This window comes from Zingiber officinale, chromosome 7A, assembly GCF_018446385.1.
Source record: "Zingiber officinale cultivar Zhangliang chromosome 7A, Zo_v1.1, whole genome shotgun sequence".
Taxonomy (NCBI): domain Eukaryota; kingdom Viridiplantae; phylum Streptophyta; class Magnoliopsida; order Zingiberales; family Zingiberaceae; genus Zingiber; species Zingiber officinale.
Genome location: NC_055998.1, coordinates 137,856,203 through 137,881,248, shown reverse-complemented (window position 1 = coordinate 137,881,248; position 25,046 = coordinate 137,856,203). Strand labels below are relative to the sequence as shown.

Genomic DNA, 25,046 nt, shown 5'->3' with positions numbered 1-25,046 from the left:
AAATGATGCCTTTTTTCAAGGACTTCGATCCTAGTTGAGAGGTACTCTTCAGATGGGGACTGCTCACTTGCTGCCAACTTCGTTTTCCCAGCTAACCTTATAAAAGCCACACAAACACATATATAAATTAAAAGAACTCCTCCCTTCAATCTCAATCAACAATTGAAGAAACTGAAAGTTTGTCTGATGTTATGTGTCTTATCATTGACCCACAACTATTCAAAAATTAATTTATTCCATTTGATATGAGATTAATGAGATCCGAGCTGTGCAATAGTAAAAATGCTTTCACAGACGAGACAAATCTTAATTGTAGTGCCCTGAGTCTCATCTAAACCATCTGGTAGTTAGCATATGAGATATTGTCAATTAGAAATCCGGGATTCGAATCTCAGCATAGCCGAGTAAATATCTCCCTTATGTGCTTGTCACTATTCAAAGGCTAGTAGTTACTCATGATTACCTCCTCCATGTTAATCTGAGACGAATTGAAGAAGGTGTTGAGAGCAAGCTTAGTCATCTTTTACCAACTTAACTATAGCACGCTGCGGAATTAATTGTCTCCGGTGGGAAGATAACCCTAAAATATTGGATGCGGAGTGATAAGTCATTTGCACTTTTAAATTTATCTAGTTGGTCGGTAGAAAATTTTTGTGATTCGAATAACTGAATACATGAATTACTTGATATCCACAAAATCATCCGTGTAAACAATATATGAATAAGTAATTAGTTGAAAAGAGAGAGCCTAAATATGAAGTCTTATAGGAATGGAAGTGTATCAGATGATCATTCTTCACCTTTATATAATATTAGAGATTCTTACTGATTATTCTAAATGCCTAAGTTGTTAGAGAAATAAGCAATTTGCAGAATGATTCATGACTATTATTGTTAGTTGATAAATTTGATATGCTTGTCTCTATCAGAGAACCAACAACCGTTGAGAAGTACACTTCAGATTTCCCACACCAAACACATTGCTTCAAAGAAGAGAAATTAGATGGCAATTAAAGAAAACATTGAAATGGCGGCGAAGATGGAAGGAAAGAACAGAGATGAGAGAAGGCTTTTTAAACTTCTTAGTTAGCCAACAAACCTGTAGGTGAGTGATGGCTCAATAGTTGGCCTTCTTGTCTTTAAAGGCTCCCCAAACCCGCTACTGATCACTTCATTCCCTCAGCAGGAGGTTGGAGACGAAGATTTCACGGTTGTGGTATCGCGCTTGAGTTGCTCCATGAGGGGATCGGGGTTTATCCTTTTGCTCTTCGCCCTCGTGTTGGTGTCTTCCTGTGCAGGTTCTGCTTTGTTCTAAGCGAATTGAGGTGCAATTGTGAGGTTTGTGTTTCTTAGTTCTGCTATTGGTTTTGATGAAGCAGTGGCTTTCGATCCGTTGGACCCGACCGGGAACATTACCATCAAATGGGATGTGATTTCATGGACTCCTGACGGTTACGTGGTTAGTATCAATCTAGTCCCTTTTGCAATTCAGGCTTCTAAATAAACTAAAAATAGATTCAAACATCAATAAGAAGTGTGGTTTCACATACCATTTTATACTTGTGATGGAAGGCGATGGTGATGCTGAACAACTTCCAAATGTACCGGCACATCATGAGCCCGGGGTGGACGTTGGGGTGGACGTGGGCGAAGAAAGAGGTCATCTGGTCCATGGTGGGTGCTCAGACCACAGACCAAGGAGACTGCACCAAGTTCAAGGGAAATATCCCTCACTGCTGCAAGAGAACTCCGACCGTGGTGGACCTGCTCCCAGGGGTCCCTTACAACCAGCAGATTGCTAACTGCTGCAAGGGAGGAGTGGTCGCGTCCTACGGCCAGGACCCTGCCGCCGCAGTTTCAGCATTCCAGGTCAGTGTTGGACTCTCCGGCACATCTAACAAGACTGTCAAGCTGCCCAAGAACTTCACCTTGCTCGGGCCAGGACCTGGCTACACCTGCGGACCAGCCAAGATTGTGCCTTCGACCGTATTTTGGACTCCTGATAAGCGTCGCAAAACTCAAGCACTCAGTAAGCTTATCTTGTTCATGTAATCTGTGTGATCGGAGAAGACAATGGATCGCGCTGATGAATCATGTTCTGCTGTGCAGTGACATGGAAGGTTACCTGCACCTACTCACAGATTCTGGCATCGAAGCACCCATCATGTTGCGTCTCCTTCTCCTCTTTCTACAACGACACCATCATTCCTTGCCAGTCCTGTGCTTGCGGCTGCGAGAACAAAAACTGCATCGAGTATATGTTCTAACTCCCCTTCAAGTTTAAGCTACTAGAAATTCAAGGTTTTAATTTATGATGATACAGGAGTGACTCCAATCAAATAACCATGCCGGGGATCAACACGCCCAGCAAGGATAACTCACCTTTGCTGCAATGCACGCACCACATGTGCCCTGTCCGTGTCCACTGGCACGTAAAGATCAACTACAAGGAATACTGGCGTGCCAAGATTGCCATCTCCAACTTCAATTACCGCATGAACTACACCCAGTGGACGCTTGTGGTTCAACACCCCAACCTTGACAATGTCACTGAGGTCTTCAGCTTCGAGTACAAGCCCCTCGTGCCATACCCATCCATCAGTAAGTGGACAGGATGCACAGATACTTTCCCTCTGCTTTGGCTTTTGGCAACATTCAAATTTGAAATCATGCTTCTGCTTGTAGATGACACCGGCATGTTCTATGGCATGAAGTACTACAATGACCTGCTCATGGAGGCTGGAACTTACGGCAATGTTCAATCTGAGCTGCTCCTGAAAAAGGACGTGAATACCTTCACATTCAAGCAAGGATGGGCATTCCCCCGAAAAGTTTATTTCAATGGCGATGAGTGCATGCTTCCACCGCCAGATGTTTATCCCCACTTGCCGAACTCTTCCCCTGTGAGCTCTAGATTTGGCTTTCACAACTTCGCAACAGTGTTGTTTCCGCTGCTCTTGTTGACAATTTGGTAGACTAGGCAATTGTGATTTGAGCAGTGTAAATAGGCTGCATCTCCCACTGGGATGCCCAAAATTTCCAAATTTTTTTCCCTCTGTTGGCCTTATTTGTTGAAAGCGCAGAAATGAAAGAAGTCACAGATTCTTCAGTTGCCATTATTCGATTCTCATTTGTATCTTGTTGTTGTTGATTATCCATTTGGCATCTCAAACTGCTTTAATAAAATATAGAAGTTCATAACAGTGTTTCTGAAGATAATAGCTGAAAAAGTAGAGAAGCATTCACATTTAATACAGCAATAAAACTACTCGCTAGACGGGTCATTATCTAGCCATCATTTTAAGTTGTGAACCGAGGAACATAATGCAATTTGCTCACACTAAATGTTCAGGTTAAGTTTGAATAGCACAAAATCAACCACTCACAAGTCACAACTAATCATAATAGACTCCGAATAATCCACACCAAAAGAACATTTGATATATTTATTATTTGCAATGTATACTGTCTCACAATAATCATTCAATAGACTCCATCTTACTAAAGATAAATCCTAGTTTTCATTTCCAAAAACTGAGTACGTTATAATTGCATCAAAGCAATCTATTTCCTACCGAGAGCTTGAAGAGAATAATAAAATTAACTTTAATGAAACATGATAAATAAACTTGTTTATGATGCAATCGAAATTACTTCAACTATGAGAATCTATCTCCATTTTCAACAAATGTCTACTTCAAACTTTCATAGATTAGGTTTCAAGGATCCAAAGCTTCAGCCTGTTATTCTTTTCAGAAAGCATTCCTAATTCATGTCTAACACAGTCAATAACTCATCGCTTATCAATAAAGAGATCATTATACAGCTCTCAAATACGTTTCACCTAACGTGAGCATTGCGATGCGATAATGCAATAGAAATAATACGTAATCAAGATCACAACAATTCGGCTACACAATTTACTGATTCGTTAATCCAAAATATCAGACAGTGTAAAAGGCATGATTTTTCGAGCATATATCAATTTTTTAGGATCATCACAATTTCTAGGTCTAAGGAGGCGAAGCAACGAAAGCATACCGAACTCCCCGTGATCGCCGGAACGTCGGTAGCTCGGCCACCTTCCACCTCTTCAATCGCCTCAAGTCACTTCCCTTCGATCCACGCACCGTTCTACAACCCTCTCGTTGGTATCGTTTAAGTAACTCGTTCCTCAGGAACAACTGTGTCTCCAGAGTCCTGGGTCCTGAGCTATCAGCCATCCAACGGCTATCCATCCTCCTCCGTATATTAACGGTCTGGATCTGATTCAAATCGTCTATAAAGGGGGCCGCCATCGGTTCAACCCTGTCCTTCGAAACGAGTAGGGTTTTGGAGAGCGGAGAGAAAGTTTGATCGCTCCGCGACCCAAAGGTAAATCTAACTTTTGGTAAACCCTGAATTTTCTTTCTTCCAATTCTTGTTCTGTTCGTCAATTGAAGTCTACGATCAACCTGCAATGTTCTTCGTTTTCTTATTTGCTCCTTATTGGTCGCGGAGTTCAATTCTTCCTTTGATTTTTGTCTATTGTATCTGTTTTACTTTACTTATGATGATTCGGTTCCTTGATTTATCTCTTTGACGTGGCGAGAAGGTAGATTTGATTTGATCTCCCCAAATACGAGATCAGATCTCCTTGTCCACAAAAAAGTTGATCAGGGATGAAGCATTCGTAATTGCGGTCGGATCGTGGCCGCAATCTGACTGTAATTGGTTGCGATATCTCCCTCGGTTCACCATCCCCACCAGATTATAATTTGTGTTGGATCAGCCTCCGGCCGCCTAGAGTCCACTGAAAGTGGGCAAGTGTCTAGGTTGCTGGGCGCTGAGGGGGGCTGCCTCTGTCCGCCCACTCTGATCCAAATTATAATTTGGTGGGGACAATGGACCCAGGGAGAGATCGCAATCAATTGCGGCTGGATCGCAATCACAATCCGGCCACAATTGCAAGTGGCCCATCCCCTAGTCCAAAAAAAAGTATACCAGGAGATCTGCTCCCTCCAAATATATTCAAAGTATTATACTTATATATGCCTATAATATATTATAGTGTAACATTTTCAGGCAAACAATAAAATTAACTAATCAAATGGCTTTGATTATTAGATGTAGATCCACTTGAAGGGATCATCCTATCCCATATTTCTTCCTTTTTTTTCTGATTTCCTATGAGACACAAGTTCGTGTCAAGATTTTATGCCTGTGGATGTAATACCGTGAGTTTAGTTAAGAACAATTAAGGATGCATCTTTCACTTGGGGATTCTTAAATTGTATTCAAGCACTCTAAAGATTCTATTTTGAAAGTGTTTTATGTACCCGTATAATATGCACACAGATGAAGTGATTCCCATATTACTTGTAGCTACATAGATAAATACAGATGACTTTTATTTCCAATTATATCAATTAGTTTAACGTTTCATTTTGACTTAGTATGTGTGTAATTTTACTGAACTAGAAGTGGATTATTTATCTAGTTTGGATTAATGATTAGACTTTAGAAAATAATTAAATTGAAAGGTAAGAGATGACTAAGAAAGAAACAATAGGTGTCTAAGTATTCGCTATTAATAATTTGAACAAAAAAATTCTTAAGCACTATTCTTTTTGTTTATTTGTAAGAGTTGATATCATTATGTTAGGTAAGTGCAAATTATTGTTTATGGACATCTTAAATTTTATTGACGACCACATTGGCATCTTCATAGGTGTTTGCATAATGCAAATGCAATGTAGTGACTGGGTTGCATATTATATTATACACAAACATTATTTTGGTAAAAATAAATAAATTTATGAAAATTTACATCATTTATAGGAAGTATAAGACAGATTGAGGATCCATCATTGTAGAAAGCATAGGAAACAATGGATGAAAATGAAATATATATATATATATATATATATATATATATATATATATATATATATATATATATATATATATATATATATATATATATATATATATATATATATATATATATATTCCATCTGCAGCGGTGTTATTTCTTTGTTTTTTTTTTAGCTTTTACCAATCACTTGCAGACAGATGTTCACTCAAGAACAATTTCTAAACCTTTGCTGCTAAGAAACTATGATAGAAATCTCAACTTGCGTACACCACAAATTCAACACAAGCAGTAGCATCTCAACCCAAGGAGTTTAGCAAAAGGGACATCGAAGCACCATCACATCATCTAGTACAAATAAGGAAAGGACTCATAAGAGCACAATAGCCTACACAACACTCCTAAGGGCCTCCGGACAGTGTGACATGGTACCATCTCGTCTGCTCGCCTACTCCACGTGCATGCCTTCCATAACTTCTTGAGAGGTGTCTCCCTCTCCTGAATCATAAACATCATGAGTCTATGGACCCAGCAAGTACATCTCAATATGACGAATATGATATCCGTAAGAAACATGAGCAGTAGCGAGTAGGCACAAAATATAAACTATAATGCAGTATAGAGTAAAGCACAATAGGTAAAAGAACCTACACAGCTAGTAAGGAAGAATATGTCAGACATGTGGTAACCACCATTTGAGCCTGTCATCCAGTCCATAATCATGTCCCTAGAGGTACCTCCTAGGAGAACGTGCAGTCGTGTAGCCAAAGCCAACATAAATTACGTTATCAGTCATGTTTGGAAGGGCCCTCTCCGGAGCTCATCCCGAGGCACTCATCCCGTACTGTCACCACATATGCGCATAACCATCTAACTAGCCATTTAGAGAACACATGAATCGAAACATATCTTATCATGTACATAATTGTGCATAGTTCCTATACCATCATACTGTGATCTATTTGGAATTTCAAGAAATGCATATTCAATCTAAGTATCTTAAGAGAAATAATGGAAGAGTAATCTACATCAAGCGACACAAATTCAGATTTTATCCAAACTGCCCCAAGTCTACATCGAGAGAAAAAGGAAATTAGAATTTCAAGAAATGCATATTCAATCTAAGTATCTTAAGAGAAATAATGGAAGAGTAATCTACATCAAGCGACACAAATTCAGATTTTATCCAAACTGCCCCAAATCTACATCGAGAGAAAAAGGAAATTAATTAACACACCGTATCATAACCCAACCCTCTTTTCCAAATCAGTACAACAAGGAAGAATACGATCCTACATTAACTCAAGGATCACATGCACCATAACTGAAGTCATTCTTTGTCCAAGAACTAAAACCGAACAATCACAGAACCATGGACAAAAAAATTGAAACCATATACCACCACCAAATTCCGTCCATTGCTTCACAACCAAACAAAGCATTCCACTGAAAACCATACGATATTACCCAAAATGAAGCAGAAATCATATGAACCTTGTGCAGTAGCAAAGATGACAGACGACACTTGCTGCAAACCTACCCAAAAACGCTCACCCATATCTACTAGGGAAACTTCTTGCAACCTCTTACGTCTATGCTAGAAAAACTCCATCAACATAAAAGAATTGAGCGCAATATTGTAATTGATTCTAAACCTCCCAAGTTAACAAAATTTACGGCAACAGAAGGAAAGCAAAGCAGCATTAACATCCAGATTCCAACATGAAGAGGAAAATCATCGAATTCGAACTAGAATTCTGAATCTGTCAAGAAACCTGGAGGAGCTTCATGGAAAAGAACAACATCATTGAACATTTGAACCCAACTACAATCTCTAATCTGTTGGGAAATATATATTCCATCTGCAGCGGTGTTATCTGGCCCATTCTTGTCTATTATTAGATATTTTTTCCATTAATTTGTTTTTTTTTCTCTTTTGCATGAATATTTGTGTTCAACATGGCAATTTATGATGAATTTTGATTTTGTTTATTTCCCTTGTCATTTTCAGGTTGAACAATGGCTTTTACCAATAGAATTGGTAATTTGTTGAAGAAATCAATAACTTCCGGATCATCACTTTTTCAAGCAACAAGATGCATGTCTTCCTCAAAAGTTTTTGTTGGAGGTTTGGTTTAATACTAACAAGCCTTTCAAGTCTATAAATTGAAGTAATGCTTAACTTCTAATCTTTTATATGCTTACTTAGGACTTTCATATGGAACTGATGATCAAAGTCTGAGAGAAGCATTTACTAGTTATGGTGAAGTGGTAGAAGGCAAGTGATTGTTTTACCATATAAATTCAATAGCACCTTTTACAGCATGGAAATAATTCATGTTGATTTTCGTTTGCAGCTAGAGTTATCATGGATAGGGAAACTGGGAGGTCCAGGGGGTTTGGATTTGTTACATTTACATCTAATGAAGAAGCCTCTGCTGCGATTGGTGGCTTGGATGGGAAGGTACATTGGCTATATGAAATAAAACAACAAGTTTCAGTTATTTGCTAGTTAAATGAAATGTAAACAATAAGGTGGTATATGCAAAACTATTTGTCTGTGTTTTCCTTTTGTAATTCATATGATTTATGTTGCCTCTTTAGATTAAAATTGCACATCATTTATTTCCTCCTAACTATCATATGCTAGTAGACACCATTTTTTGCCATGCCCTGAGTGGACTCTTTCACATGGTTGAGACCAAATCCTCTTTGCAACACAACAACCCATCAATGTTCACACCACTTACACCAGTTTTTAACCATGCTAAATGTGTTAGTTATACTTTCCCTGTTTGAGAATCCAAGGTTTTGAGGCTAATTTTGCTTCTCACAGACAAAATTATGATTGATTTAGACAGTCACATAGCAAGAACACCAAAAATCTAGCATCAGTAGACCTACAAAGTTTTAATCTAGAGAAATGTACGTATTTCTCTAATATAAGATGTTTGCTTCATTGACAATGTTTACCTCACAGGACGGAACCCTGGTAAAAAAAAAAAGATGAGGTGATTGCTAGCAATCTTTTTTCCTTCCTCTTTTAATCTTTATTTCTTTCTCCGAGCCCATCCAAGTTAACAAACTGGGTTTTTCCCTCCCCTTCTCTTTCCTCTATTTTTCCTTCCCTTCCCTTCCTCCAAGTAAACATTACATAAGATCTAACCTGTGAACTGATTTATCAGTCAAATGTTCAAGTCTGGCAATAAGAAAGGCAACGAATGTTGACAGTTTAATCAATTTTCCTGTTTACTTATGATTATACTGTCTCAAATAGAGAAAATATGCCATGGTGTTTAGCTGCACAAATCTATCACTCATGTTCATTCAGAAAAACAAAGCATTCATCTTAAGAAATGAGAGTTAGAAAAAAGTGCAACATAAAGAGGGAAAAAAATAGATAATGGTGGTTGTCTTGTGAAGGGGATAAAGAAGGAAGAGTGTTGGATGTGACGGCATAGGAGGGAGGAATGAAGAGAATAGGGATGATTGGTTCCTAGAAGGAAGAGGATATTGCATAAAGTACAACCAAGAGCTAACATCCACATAACTTACCTCAAACAGTTGAAATTAATACTTCTGGTGATGCTAATGTTGCTATTCCAAGTTGATTTCAGCTTTGGCAGTTGCTACTGTTATATCCTCAAATACACTTGCTACATACTAAAAAGTCACGAATATTGTCTTTAGTCAAATTTTTGGGATATAACAATATCCTTGAAGAATTTCACTTTAATTTAAATGTCATTTCTCAAATGGCTCATAACTGAATCTCAATATTCAGATAGGGGCATTATGAAACTGTCCTCTGTGCTATGTTAAGTTTTACATTATATTGCTAATGTCATTGATGAATTTACCATATCAGGATCTTCATGGACGGATGGTAAGAGTTAACTATGCTTCTGATAGAACGGGTGGTGGTGGCTATGGTGGCGGCGGCGGCAGCTATGGTGGCGGCGGCGGCAGCTATGGTGGAGGTGGCTATGGTGGCGGCGGCGGCAGCTATGGTGGAGGTGGCTATGGTGGTGGTGGCGGCGGCTATAGTGGCGGCGGCGGCGGCTTTGGTGGAGGTGGCTATAGTGGCGGCGGCGGCGGCTTTGGTGGAGGTGGCTATAGTGGCGGCGGCGGCTATGGTGGAGGTGGCTACGGTGGTGGTGGTGGTGGTGGTGGTGGTGGTGGATATGGAGGTAATAATGCTGGAAATAATTTAGGTGCTGTTGCAGGTAGTGGTAATGGCTACGGTAGCAGCAGCAGCAGAAATTTTGACAGCAGTGTGAGTGGTGGCTTTGAAAGCAATCAATACAGCACCAACTTCAGCAACGATCAAAAAGCGTCCTGGGATAGTTCCCGTGATTACGATGATGAGGAGCCTAATGACTATGCCAATAAACAAGGCTGATCAGGCAACATCGATTTATATTTTTCTATACCGAACTTCAATGTCTAATAAATATCAACTTATTGCCGATGATGGGACATGTTTATTTCACCTATTTGTTTAATAGTTGTCTGTTGGTTTCAAGGTTTATCCAAAACCAGATTCTTCCACTCTTTAATCGTAAAATACTGATCGATTTGTCTCTATTTCTTTTAGCGGATTTTACAGATCGAATGTACAAACAAGGGTTGTTTGATTCTTGCTCTTATTTGTTTATGATTCATCTCAGTTTCTGTTTTCCCTGAATTTTGCAATTTTATTCGATGTTTTACTCGCTTGTTCTTTGAATCTTTGTATTCTGTATACTGGGCAGGCTGCATGCTAGTCCGCATTTCTTAGTCTTGCTTGGATATGTGTTGGGACCTTGTGATCTCGATCGAATAAGAGCACTTGAAGATGCAAGATAGATATTGTGCTGCATGATTCTTCAGTTTGATGGCCCCTTTACCAGTCGTTTAAGGCCAGAGCAACTATTCCGGTGGCTGCTAGGAGGATCTTGGAGAAAGAATTGGCAGAAGCTATTTTGAAACCGACGAAGACTGGAGACATGACTGAAGCAAAGAGTCTTGGCTGTAGAAAATGGTTTAACTCAAAACACTTGAATGATCCAAAACAAACTTCAATCACAAATTATCATTAGAAATGCATACATGTTTTAGTCCATGTTTTACAGTCCTTGTGAATCAAAAGCAGTTCACACTGATTATAAGACATGATGTGTATTTATCCAACTGTTGCTGTTCAGTGTGTGCGTGTTTTGTTTTAGGGAAACTCTCGATCTGAGTTCACAATTTGTGAAAAGTGAAATTTAAGTGAAGCATTTGAAATTTGTAAAGCACTAATTATCAAAGGGTGCCTTCAGTTATTTTTATTTTCATCTGTTTATTAAATGTCCTTTAAATATACTTAAATATTAGGGTTGTGAGTTAACTAAATGTTCATGACCAAATTTAATGTTCGACTTGGTAATGAAAAAATTTAAACATAATAGCCCCTTGGCTTATGATGATAAAAGATAATAATGTCCATCTCCAGTGTCTTTCAGAATCTGTTCTTAAATTATGTGAAAGAAAGTAAATCATATTTGGTTATTAACTCGAGTGTATAAAGGAGGGCAAGAACCTAACTGTTAGCCAGGAATTTATTTCCCCAAATCTCATGGTGACAACATCCCATGTACTAGCCAACTTCCTGTCACAAGGGGACGAGGTAGGATGAACTCCTGTACAACGAGAGTTCAAATCTCTCATAGGACATATCATACGCCAATGGTGTTTGAATCACTTGTGATGTTAGCCGTTCATCAAGATCTATTTGTGCTTATTGGATTTATCTGGATCTTGATCGCCAATGGAAAATTCTCGCGGCAGTATACCGATCACCTTTAAAATTAGTTAGTTCCAAAAGCTGATACATAGATTATCAAAAGATAAATAATTAATTGTGAATACGAACAAATCTTTTGAATCATGTTCATCAATAAAACTCTACAATCAAACTTGTATTATCAAATTTAATAACCAATCAAATAAGTTTAAAATTATAAATTTTTCAAAAAATCAAATAAATTTGAATTGAGAACTTAATAATATTTAAATGAATCAAGCTCAAGTCCTTGGGGTACAATAATTAGACTCTCCATTGAATAACTAAGAGATTTAAAATTTGAATCTCAACTGGGTGTACTCAAGAGATTTTTCCTCTAGAAAAAACGAATCTAAGAATGTTGGTCATTTAGATGAGTTTTCATGAATATTTTCATATAAAATTAATTGGTCCGAAAAATTAAAGATATGGTGCTAATTAAAAAAAACAAATAAATAATGAACCAACTTGAAACTCATAAAAAACAGAAATTTAAAAACTATTTGAACACCGTAATTCATTTTAAAATAGATCTGACTCAATTATCTTAATAAATAAACTTTAACACCATGTAGTTGAGCTCAGTTTGGCTCGAAGAACTTTTTTACCAATAGAACCTGACCGATTACTAAATCATCAACCCACTAGCTCAAATTCACTTGCCTGTACAAATATTACTATAGCTTTATAATCCTTATGAAATAATTAGTCTTTTCACAGGTTCTAGATTTAGCAATAAATAGAATCTTGTCTTCAGTCTTAGTTGTTTATTATTATTATTATTATTATTATTATTATTATTATTATGATGGTTGTTCGTTATGATGTATTTGTATTTTTGTTTTCTATTATTCATGTAGAAGCACATTTTTATGGTAAATTTTATTTTGATTTTTCTATAAAAAATCTTTGCCACCGTGGTAGTGGAGGGAGAGGGTGCCGGTGACATTGATGAAGAAGAGAGAAACCCAATTAAATAAAAAATTTAAAAAATACAAATCAAAATTTATCTCCGCCAATAAATGATTATGATACCAATCAAAATTTATTTGGACAATATTTATAAATATTTTATCGATTAAAATTAAATTTAACTAGTAAATTATCAATAAAATTCATTTTAGTCCAGTAAAATTTAATGGATAATTTTTTTCAAAGTAAGTTTTTACCTTATTTCCACTAAATTAAGTGATTATTAATTATAATGGGATTCGAATCATATCCTCTTACTCGTTCCCTAACGAGATCAGATCATCTGTTTAAGATTTTCATGTCCCCCTATCCCCTCGCCAATCAGATAGGCATAACATTCTCATGTTGTGCACTACATCCTTTAATCTATCATGTTTGATCGGTAAGGAGACACGGGAATCTTAGGACAGACGATCTGATTTGTTCCCTAACACCCGTCGAGGCTCCAACATCCTGCATTATTAAGTGAAATTTAGTCGAACATACTTTACTTAAATATAAAGAAGAAACTCCACTTACGCTCAAGTACATGTTTTAACAAATACCACAGACTGTTTATAAAAATTTAATACAAAATACAAGTTAAAAATAGAGTTAAACTTAAGCCACATCTCAAACATTTATTCAAGTATGAGTGGCTGATTCAACTTTATCTTGCAAAACCGTTCCATTGTAGTTAAATCAAAATACAATAATTGCAACGATCATCCTAGCTTTTGTATCATTTCATTTCATGTCATCTCATTCCACCACAGAACCCAATCACAATCTCAAATTTATATGTCGAGGCCCTCATCTAGTCCAGTCGAGCTCATCATAACATTTGAATCGATTTGCTTGTCGAACTTCTTTTTTCTCCTTGCTTCGAACTCTTGAAATCCTTCCATCTGCATCCAAATTAATTTGAACTTTTCATTATCAAGAAATACAATTTCTTAAATCATACAGCTAAACTAGGTTTTGAGACTGACTTGCTGGAACTGTTCCATGGATATTGGATTTTCATGAAGGGAAACATTCTGCAAAGCTTTGCAGCTCTTTAGAAGATCCTGCGGAAGCTGCAGACACCAGGGAATCAGTACATTCAAATATGAATATATAGCATACATAGACACAAATTATCTTGTTAAGAAACAATCATTCGAAAAGGAGCATTATAAATATATTTTGGCTTTTGTGAACATATTTTGGTTCATTATACCTGCTGAATAAGGTTGTTGTTTAATGAAAGCAACTTCAAATGAACAAGGTTACAGACTGAGGAAGGCAATTCTTCTATTACATTGCCTGCAAATAAATTTGAAAAGGAAATATTAGGTACAGAAGCATTTTCCAAGACAAACTGGCCTTAATTCAGACAGTACCGCAAGGTTGGTCCAGCTTTCAAACATTGCTTAATACAAGCGTGAAACTTAATAAAAAAAAGTTCACGATCAACAAGTAAATATTCATGAAAAGCATGTTTTGAAGTGGGAGCAAGTTCATTCTGAAGAGAAACCATTTCAACAGGGAATTTCCAATTGAGTGTCTAAGCCAAAATCACTTATTGAAAATAGATGAGGAAAAAACACATAAAAGAAACTGCTAGATCAAAACGTTTTCAACTTTGCAGTGTTGGATATGGAAGGGCTTCTAACTTTAGCATAGTGAAAACATATCAACACTTGTATGGTTAAAAGTAGCATTACCGATAAGAAAATACTAACATTTTGACAGATTAGACCTCAATGAGAGGAAACCATTCAAAAGAGGTATCTTGAGCACTCACCACCATTTGGTTCACGTCACACATTAGATCATAGAGACGTCCACTATCATTGAGACAAGCATACTCACATCACCATTTGGTTCACCTCTCATTTCCTCTCCAACTATCATTGAGACAAGCATAGCACTCAACAACTCAAGGCACAAGCCCAAAAATACACATTATGTCTCACATCTTAATTTGTTTATAACAGAACATAGAGACGTCCACTAGTCCACATTGCTAACTAAAGAATACCATGTACAAAAGGAAGCTATAACATCTCAAGAATAGGTAATGATAAAATCTAAGGTCTCAAAGATAAAATCAATGGTGTGCTAAGTCAACACCACTCAATATCTTGGGCTATCCATCAATGGTGTGCTAAGTCCAACATCAATCAACATCTTGGGTTTCCCAACGATGTCCTCCAAGAATCAACTTTTCTCTAGTTCTCTTCAAACCAAACTGAGTTCACCTTCAAGGAATCATTATCAGAGCCTTGAAAATCAACATGTTGGTGAAACTTCTAGATAAAAATGTAAAAAATCTTTGAGTTTCTTCTATGTAGGAATCATCATCTACTCCTGGATCACTTAGTGCAAATTCATTGAACAACACAAGATTTATTGTGGTCAACGCCATTGTATCATTCTGTTTTTTCCATATATTCCTGATTATGTGTTCCAGGCCTCAGATCACTTCATCTAGATCATTACATCTCAACATAGATTTCATTCTCACTTGCTAGGGGACAAAATCTTGTTGCAAAACTTATCTACAATGCTTTGAATCTTATCTTCACCTTGATAACAAAGAACAATTAAAAAATCTTCATTTTTGTCACATGGACTCTTTGCCAGTGTCGAAGAGATTCCTATCACTGCTTGTTTGATAACATGAAATACAAGGACTCCCACCTTTAACTCCTCTGCTCATTACATTTATCATTTGATTCTTTTCAGGAGGCATTGATCCTACCAAGAGGTCATAAGGAAACTCCATTACAAACTTTTTTCCCCAAAGAAACAACTTCCACATCCACATTTTATGAGTGATCAAACCTTCATTAAGTAGAAAAATAAGAGAGCAAGTATGACCTTGGTTGATGACAAAGTTATTGCAACAGGGAGGGTATAGTCTGAGAATTCTTATTACTGAACCTTATACAAATATGATAAATGGGAATACCTGTTATGAATTTAAGCAAACCCAAATTTCTCTCAAACGCAATTTATCAATACAATATAACTATCCGAACTCAATCTAAAGTTCATGATTAGGTATTTGAACCCATGTAAAGAGGGTTAGGTGGAAGTATCCTACAAATATTGCAGCTTGTCATCCCTATCTACTTGCAGCGTAGAAACATCATGGGCAGCCAAAATAAGGGTAGCAGATCATATGCAGCAAAATAGTATAAATTAGAATGAGAAACAAACTTAGATCTGAAGAACATAAACCAAAATTATCAATCTATCAGGAAAAAGATGAGGGTCTACAATTCATCATAAAGTGATATTCAATATGACAAGAAAACTACCGTTTGCTTGTAATTCTTCAAGGGAGATACACCCTCCAATTGATTCTGGAAGGCACTTCAACTTGTTACTTGAGACATTTAGCAACACCAACTGTGATCATTTCCATTACAGATCAGTGGCACAAGAAAGATATAGACAACCAACAAACCGCTGAAGTTCACGAACATATGGTTCTAACTTGAACTTGAATATCATGGAAACTACATAGGCATAGCATCAATGCCATTATTGAAGACGAACAAGCAACAATTCTCATTATCATAGAAACATGTTTCTTAAAACAAAGTATTTTAAGAAAGGAATGAGACATTAATGAAATATATGGATCCACCATCATCATATGTACAGTATATGATTGTATCCCACAGTAGTTCAGTACCACGTCACAACAGATTCACTGATTGTGTGAAGCATTTGAAGAAACTGTATTGCATTTTCTCGTATTGAATTACGTAGATCAAGAATGCTCACATTACACAAATTTCCAATGGTTTTGGGCAGACAAACCAATGAGTTCCCTGTGATGGATAACTTCTCCAGTCTGGAAAGAAAACCCACTGGAAACCAAAGAGAATGCCATACAAGATTACAACCATGAATATACAAAAACAAGTCTAGCACAATATAGTCAGTGTAAAGAGTTTATTCAATCTAGAAAAAAGAAACAAAAGCATGTGTGTAAGCTATCTGGCCAAACTTTGAAAATGAGTCTTTGAACTATTTTTCATATTCTTCATATAGTAACTGTAAAAAGAAAATTACATTCATCGGGCAAGTTAGTAAGGTGATTGCCATCAAGTATGATGACCTTTAGCTGTCGGAGAATTCCAATTGTTGTTGGAAGTTGCTCGATCTGATTGTTGGCTAAAACCTGAAAAGGGCATATATTCCATGGGGAGAGTTAAGTTTTTCTATCTGATATTGCCTCTCAAAGCTGATAACTGGAGAATTTTCCCTATTACCCAATTATCACAACGATATGCCAAAAAAAGGAACCATAAAAAGATAATCTCACCAAACGCTGCATATTAACCAGTTTACTGATTTCTGGTGTTACTTCATCTGCAAAAGGACAATGACACGGCTAAAATTTGAAATTTCTCTATGAGAGAGACAACAATAAAGTTAAAAGGTTAGAACATATAACGAATATTTAATTATTCACATTGTTGAATCCACATTTTAAGTTTAGTCAAGGCAATGCAATTGTTTTTAGTAAATTATATCAAACACAGAAAATTAATGGACCAAATAGCTGGGCTGGAAAACAGAAGAAAAAAAAAAATCAAAAACGAAAATCATAGTCCAATGGAAGAAGAACTTCAAAATGTAAACAGTCAATGTTTCACCAAGATGTTAAATACGAGGTCATGGTAATTGTAACCTATTTGAGCATATTCAAAAATAGCAAGAAGATTATGGCAAATCAATTAAAATTCGATGTGGCACAAATGTATTTTGGGCATTTGATATCGACTAATGAAAATATAAATAGAAAAGGGCAGTGTGATCTTTTATTGACGTATTTGGTCAAAAATATAAATAGAATATGGGATTTTTGTTGTCTTAGTGGATATTTGTATCATGAGCATACATGATAATATTTCTCTACACTGATTCCTTATTTTGTAAAAATTATGGACAATAAGAGAAAAATATATGCGCCTAATTCAATAAAAAAATAATTATTGTGATTTGATAAAAAGGCCTAAAAAATTTTATTTTTTATTTTTCGAATCACTCCGATTTGTTGATGGCCTTCTACCTTGGTTCACATATCAAAACTTTACCTAATCTCATTTTCCATGCCGCTTCTGCCGTCCCTGTCCCCATCTCTGTCTGTTGTTCCATAGTGGCCCAACCACTGTGGGTAGGCATTGCACAGATAACCTCCATCAACAATCTGGACACCGATTACAACACGTGCTCTCGCCTTGTCAAGGTAACCCATCCTTCCCTCTCTATGTCCCCAATGTTATGTTCCTTTTCTAGAAATCTATTCTTGATCAGTTTCTTATGTTACTGCATTAATGTGCCAAAAAAGTTACTTTGCCAAACACTCCAATGCAACATGTAATAATTTGCCTTGAACCAATATGACAAATTGAAACTGGTCCAATCCCAAATATAAACAATCTATCATATGCAACTTGAGAAGCCAAGAAAACAAGAGATTCATATCAATCAAAATGTTCCTACGTTTTCTACATTTGCCTACTTTCTACATCTACAAAGATGGTAAGCTTTTAGACATCCAATGTCACAAGTCACAACTAAGGTAGACAAGAAAATAGAAACATTCTAAAGATGGGTCTAGAACCATGTTGCAAAATGCTAATAAATCATCAAGCTTAAAAAACATATTTTCCTGCTTCTAATGAGGCACTATATTTGGATGTCACTATATTCCACCTACAAAGATTTACATCCTCATGATGGCTAAACAAAATCATCTTTAACTAAAGCAAATTAAGACAGCATAGGAGGAGATCCATACATGAGATATACCACTAGCCTTACCATGTGCTAGCATTTCCTACTTAAGCCCGTAATCATATATATGATAGTCTCTAATTTGTGAATCCAAATCTCAACATCCAATCAAAACAAGAGAAATAAGATAGGAGCACTAGCTCATTGATTGTTAAACCAAGGTTTTATACATATGCCATCACATTGATCCACACCATGAACAATTTCGTCAAGCAATCTCATACAGAAAGCTGCAAATTTATATTGACAGTGTATCATGAGAATCTTCATTGTGTATTTATCTACCTTCACCATTCTCTCTTGTAACATGAGTAATGCTTGTTTCTTCAGTTTATGCAAAGTCAAGGCCCACGGTCAACTCATTGAAAGTTTGAATAAGAGATAAACTCACTTTATAAAACCAAGGCTACTCAAGATTAAATTAACGATGACCTCTTCATATTTAAATTTATTTTTAGAATGATAAGTAACATTACCAACAGTTCTTATTTAGATGCCATGTACATCTCGGAACGACTCAATCCCAATCCATAATTGCTATATACAGTGAGCCTTAGACCCATGAAAGACCCAACCAAATCATGTCAAATATAACATCAAAATGCCTCTTGTGAACTTTCTGAATGCAGTATTTAAACTCAGTGTCAAGGTTGCTCACCCATTAAGGATAATAAAACCTTTGTCCTCAAGTTGTGGCTAATTGACAAGATTTTTGCAATATATCGCGTAACTTTTCTTTTTCTAGTCACATCCATTGTATTGTTTAGTAGTTGTCCTTCATTTGCTTAGAACTTTAGTCACATATAATTGAAACCCCCATCAGACTTGATAGGCATAACAACATCTTCATGAAAATGCTAAGCCTAAGCTCACATTAATGATTAACTCATGTAACCTCATAAACCATTATAAATAATTGGTCCAAATGGAGATCCAAATACATATATGCATTAACAACAACAACTCATAAATCCTGACATTTCTTAGAAATTCAAGGCTTAGGGGTATGTAGCATCCAATTGGACTATGAATGGTACTAGAGAAGGGTGCCTTTATGTTCAATTATAGACAATGTCAATTATTTTTTAACATATAGCTCTAAATAAATTGTGAGGCGCTAACAATATAAATTTATAAATTAGAGATTTCATAGTAGAGAGAAGTGGTCAACCAATTAGACTTCTGTTATAGAGTAGCGCATTTTGTGTTTGATTGCTAAAGTTGATTATTCAAAAATATACAATATAATTCAAACCACTAGTGAAGTTTGAACTATCCCTTCCATACACGAGGTGAAAATTTGAGGACTCTTAAGTATATATTGGCCAGCTACCTAAATTTAGGACTATAAGATACGTGCTCATCCATCAAGTTTACAATAGGCATACAACATGTATCATTGTTTTTCTTGTCAAAAACTTGCTGAAGAAAAAAAAAAGTAATCACAATCCATAAGAACAATATGTAATAATCTCTTTCGAAAGAAATTATATCTAATGCCCCCAATTACCTAATACGGAATAATCATTCATGATAGTTTTTAATATTCTTGGTTATGCCAGTTCATTTAGACAGTAAAAGAATAATGTTTAGTTTTTGCATACCAATTAATAAATTTATGTGAAACTGTTTGTAAACAAAGAACTAGTATTAAATGTGTTAAAGATGTGGCCTGAGATACTACCTTATACAACATTTGAACTGGTACAATAAAGTAGTCATGATCAACATAATTGATAATTTAAGTTACTCAAGGATCATGAATATAGTGAAACAGACAAAGTTAAAACCTTCACTTACTTATTCTGTTGTTTGTTAGATCAAGAGTACGAACAAAACTTTCCACTGCAAGGATCTCACTTGGTAACGTCTGTAAAAGAAGTTTAGAACAGGCGTTATCATAATGCAATATCAGAAGAGAAGTGTAGTCAATTTTCCTCTTGCAATATGACTCATCAACTTATATGTAAGTTTGTCAATCTTGCATACTCATTTCTTATGTAAAAGTTTAGGCGTATGTGCATGTATACCTCTACTTAAAGTAAATTGACGAGTGTAGCATGAAGCATGAGTATAGTTAACAAACACATATAATGGCAATTGCATAATATATAGACAAACCAATTCATATGATCTTTTCTCATAGAATTGTCTTCTTAGTAAAACTCACACTCATTTTCCATTGCATCATGTAAAAATGGATTGATTATGCCCTCGTGCGGACAACTAAGTGGCAAAGATATAGAATGTCCAACTTTGCAGTTAATCATATTAAATATCCACCTAAACCATGGCTTCTAAGATAGGTTTCAAGACCGAATTCTTCCCAGAAAGTGCGTCGAGGACCATAATATGTATACAAAAGGGAGACAGTCTATGTACCGGAAACAGAAATCCTTCCAGCAACATGAAAGCATCTAACACTAGCAAGGGTTACAATACCATGAAAAACAGGGGAAAATATAGAATTCTGGATTCTGAAATATTTGATTTTCCATGTCCAGAAGGCAACCAAGAGCTATAATTGCATGCGGAAGGTTTTGTAAGATCCTAGAAACCAATGGAAAAGGGAACAGAAAAACATACTCTCAATTTGGAGTCTCTCAGAGCAACGATGCCGGTCGATCGCCATCGGGCGACCCGACCGGCGCTAGAATCCCCGGCGCCTTTGCTGTTGCAACACCCCATCAAAGGAGCGTCTTAACGTGCTCAGTTCGAAACAAGATTGAGCTCGTCGATTCGCCACAGATTAACTTCGCTTTGTTCGGCGATGTCTCCCCTCGAGCCTCGGCGAACTGCGACACTCGAGGGCAAAACTACTCCCCTTTTACTCGACGCCTTCCGGCGACTTAAAATAGGGACGGAGGCCGGAGGATCGGCTAAAATTAGTCCTAACTTTCACCTTCGCCAACAATAATACCCTTGAAATTTTCAAACTCTTTCAGTTTACCCTCACACCTTGGGCCCACTCTTATCGTCGAGGGCAATGGACTACCTTATCGTTCAAGGGCATTTTATAATTCTATGACTCGAAATAAGATAGAATTCTTAGGGAATCAATTAAAAAGGCATCCGCCCAGCCTATATTTTTAAAAAATAAAATAAAATAGTACGCTCATATATTTTATAGTAGTGTAGACACAAATGACATAACATAAAAACTTTAATCAAATTAATTTTGAGTAAATTATTTTAACTCTATCTTACTAGTTACTTCTATATTATTTTTTTTATAACTTGATTAAAATTATCTAAATTTGATTAAAATCACTTTAACTTAACCAAAATCACTTACACACTATAGTAACAGTTAGGATCCATAATTATTACACGTTCTATAATAGTATTTAATGATTTGATCAACTTAAATTAATTTTAATTAAGTTGGTAAAAAAATTTAATTCTTAATCAAGATAGAATAATTTTTTTTTTCTATTTTGGAGTGGTCATGCCCCATGGCTAAAAAATAATGCTTGAAAAAAAAATATTTTTGAAGTATAAAATATGAAATGACGTGCTATTTTTTTATTTAAAAAAATCTTTGACAATACGAATTTAAAAGGATGGTTCTTTTGATTTTTAACCATTATTGGGCCAAAAATTGAAAATGATTTTTAATATATAAATCATTAAAAATATATATATTAATTTTTTAATCAAAGAACCAACCTTATTTCTAAAATTTTAGCTCTCCGCTTCTCCTTCATCTTTGCCTTAACTAAGTTAGCATCGCACTCATAAGACATGATGAAGGAATAGTCAATTTAGCAAAAGATAGTAATGTAAAATAGGAAGGATAAACATCAAATTCATAATATGCGGAGAAATTTTTGTAAAATCATTTCTTGAACAAGCTGGCAATCTCAATAATAATAAGATTCTAGCAACAGAAATACAAACAAAAGTGTCCCTCTTCCAAATAAAAGAATTCCATTAGATGTAACGAGGGAAAAAAAGATACTGGTACTGTCTTCTTTCCAAAAAAAAAACACCCAATCCCATGTAATTATAATAAGAATGAACGCAGGAGAACAAAGCAAATCACAAATCCACGTCTAATTGCAATGTGTAAAACACTGGATTGTCCAACAAGATTAAGACAACAACGATGCCGAATCTTCAGACCAAACCCTCAACCTCCTAAAAGAAAGTTGAATTTCTGACTCCTCCAACCGAACTACCAATTAGGCCACAGCAGGCATGTCCTTGAGCCATAGGTCCAATGGCTTCCCAATTGAGTAAACTATAAAACCGATCTCCCTAAGCTTGACGGGATCGACCACATTGCGTCCGTCAAAAATAAAAGCAGGTTTCTGCATGCTCTGGTAGATCTTCGCATAATCCAGCTTCTTGAACTCGTCCCACTCAGTGAGGATGCAAATTCCGTGTGCCCCCTTAGTCGCCTCGTAGGCGTCCCAGGTCACAGAGACCTCCTTCACTGCAGTGGGGCTCATAGGTTGCAAGTGGATGGGGTGATCCCAGTCGAATTTGTTCATCGCGAGATCGCGTTGGATCTGATCTTCGGACACTTGGGGATCGTAGATGCAAATCTTGGCCTTGTCGCCCAGAAGTCCCTTGCAAACATCGATGGCCGGAGTCTCCCTTGTGTCACCAGTATCCTTCTTGAAGGCAAACCCGAGCACGGCAATCTTCTTCCCGGCAACAGTGTTAAACATGGAGGCAACCACCCGGTTGACGAATCGATTCTTCTGGTAGTCGTTGATTTTGATAACTTGCTTCCAGTAATTGGCCACCTCAGGAAGGCCATTGCATTCGCAGATGTAGATCAAGTTCAGGATGTCCTTCTGGAAGCAAGAACCACCAAACCCGACACTCGCATTCAAGAACTTGGGCCCAATTCTCGTGTCTTTCCCAACAGCATAGGCCACCTCGCTCACATCTGCACCCGTGGCCTCGCAGAGTGCCGAGATGGCATTCACTGAAGAGATCCTCTGAGCGAGGAAGGCATTGGCAGCAAGCTTGGATAGCTCAGCAGACCAGAGGTTGGTCGTAATGATTCTATCCTCGGAAACCCAATTAGCATACACCTCTTTCAGTGCTTGCACGGCCTTGCGGCCCTCTGGTGTTTCACGGCCACCGATGAGCACTCGGTCAGGGTTGAATAAATCTTGAATCGCTGTGCCCTCAGCGAGGAATTCGGGATTGGAAAGGATCTGGTAGTTGATGCCTTTGCTGTTGTGGGTCAAAATCTTCTCGATAGCCTCCGCGGTCTTGACAGGGACAGTGGATTTTTCAACCACAATCTTGTCTGATTTGGAGACGTCGGCTATCATGCGAGCAGCACTCTCCCAGTAGGTAAGGTCAGCAGCCTTGCCTGCACCGAGTCCCCGGGTTTTTGTTGGTGTGTTCACAGAGACAAAGATTATATCGGCCTCACATACGTGCTTCTCCACATCTGAGCTGAAGGAAAGGTTCTTCCCTCGGCACTGCTTCACTATATCTTCAAGCCCCGGCTCATAAATTGGAAGTTGATCACTGTTCCAGGCAGCAATGCGGGCGACAGAGATGTCAACAACAGCAACTTCAATGGACGGGCATTTCAAAGCGATGACGGCCATGGTTGGGCCACCGACATAGCCGGCACCTATGCAGCAGATCTTCACCATATTTATTTTCTAGATCTTTATCCTGACCCAGTTACAAACAAAGAGACACTGATTAGCATTGTATGTCATATCTACAAATCAAAGTAAATAGAAAAAAATCTGCATGCTTGCAGACATTAGAAAATCTGCAATTTGTGATTATCAAGAACATACAGCTACATTCTTCAGGAACGTTGAAACTTGAAAGCGTACCTGACCTTTGCCATTTTCTTTGTTGAATCAATGTGTATCAAAGTAATAAGAAAAAGAAAACAGTAAAGTGCAGAGATCTATGATTTTAGTTGCCAAAATATAAATTTCTAGAACATCTTGAGAACACATAATTACTCAACCGGCCAAACAAAAAAGATGAGATCGGATCTGAAATTTTTCTATCTGGAAAGGCAAATTTGACATCACACACAATCAAATAACTATCAAACAATGTCTACCTTCTAAGTTCAAAAACAAAGCAACAAAGACGACCATCTAGACTGAAATTATTGAGATCTATCCAGATTCACAGCTCCAGGAAGAGAAATAAAATAGGATCTGGACCCTAGTAAAATTAATCGTACACAACGACCTCAACTTTAGAACAATCGCAGCATTAATTAGAAAATATCTTCTTCGAGGTCACCATACACAGATCCGAAAAAACAAAATGCTGTGATATGTTCAGATCTACGACTCACGCAACAGAGATATGTCTGGATATGGATCCTATTTACGAAATCCCAATTCTGAAGCATGTAGACTCACTAGATCTATGAAGATTTTGCATAATATCCACAGATCTGGACAAGGCGCCAAAATTTTCAGGCTCAGGTCAAGAAACTCAGTGAAGTCGAAAGCTAGTTGAGTGCATTACCTTATGGCGCAGGGGAGATCTGAAGGATAAGAAGAGGAGCGAAGGGCGACGGCGAGAGTAAGAGGACTCGTTTCCGGTGTAGAATGAAGGAGGAAGAAGGGGCGTGCGCCTGCTTAAATAGTGGCCAGAGCCCGTTCGCCGCAAGAACTTGAA

The 25,046-nt window shown here is 37.0% G+C and overlaps 4 protein-coding genes across 4 annotated transcripts; 2 read left to right on the top strand and 2 right to left on the bottom strand.

Annotated features, from left to right (window-relative positions):
• Positions 1-1,108: 1,108 nt before the first annotated feature.
• LOC122002788 (COBRA-like protein 4) lies at positions 1,109-3,116 on the top strand. The gene is made up of 6 exons (XM_042558112.1): positions 1,109-1,298; positions 1,380-1,459; positions 1,573-2,029; positions 2,110-2,254; positions 2,324-2,601; positions 2,686-3,116. Exons 1-6 carry the CDS (start codon positions 1,238-1,240, stop codon positions 2,973-2,975), a joined length of 1,311 nt encoding a protein of 436 aa, XP_042414046.1. The 5' UTR covers positions 1,109-1,237; the 3' UTR covers positions 2,976-3,116.
• A 1,190-nt stretch (positions 3,117-4,306) lies between these two features.
• LOC122002789 (glycine-rich RNA-binding protein blt801-like) lies at positions 4,307-10,441 on the top strand. The gene is made up of 5 exons (XM_042558113.1): positions 4,307-4,374; positions 7,866-7,982; positions 8,064-8,132; positions 8,212-8,318; positions 9,723-10,441. The coding sequence occupies exons 2-5, from the start codon at positions 7,874-7,876 to the stop codon at positions 10,254-10,256; spliced, it is 819 nt and encodes a 272-aa protein (XP_042414047.1). The 5' UTR covers positions 4,307-4,374; positions 7,866-7,873; the 3' UTR covers positions 10,257-10,441.
• A 2,721-nt stretch (positions 10,442-13,162) lies between these two features.
• LOC122002787 (plant intracellular Ras-group-related LRR protein 7-like) lies at positions 13,163-21,412 on the bottom strand. The gene is made up of 9 exons (XM_042558111.1): positions 21,003-21,412; positions 20,217-20,286; positions 16,939-16,985; positions 16,686-16,794; positions 16,395-16,480; positions 15,923-16,013; positions 13,834-13,919; positions 13,604-13,690; positions 13,163-13,519 (listed from the first exon to the last, which is right to left on the bottom strand). The coding sequence occupies exons 1-9, from the start codon at positions 21,102-21,104 to the stop codon at positions 13,409-13,411; spliced, it is 789 nt and encodes a 262-aa protein (XP_042414045.1). The 5' UTR covers positions 21,105-21,412; the 3' UTR covers positions 13,163-13,408.
• Positions 21,413-22,442: 1,030 nt separating this feature from the next.
• LOC122002786 (UDP-glucose 6-dehydrogenase 5-like) lies at positions 22,443-25,046 on the bottom strand. The gene is made up of 2 exons (XM_042558110.1): positions 24,894-25,046; positions 22,443-24,065 (listed from the first exon to the last, which is right to left on the bottom strand). The coding sequence occupies exon 2, from the start codon at positions 24,041-24,043 to the stop codon at positions 22,601-22,603; it is 1,443 nt and encodes a 480-aa protein (XP_042414044.1). The 5' UTR covers positions 24,044-24,065; positions 24,894-25,046; the 3' UTR covers positions 22,443-22,600.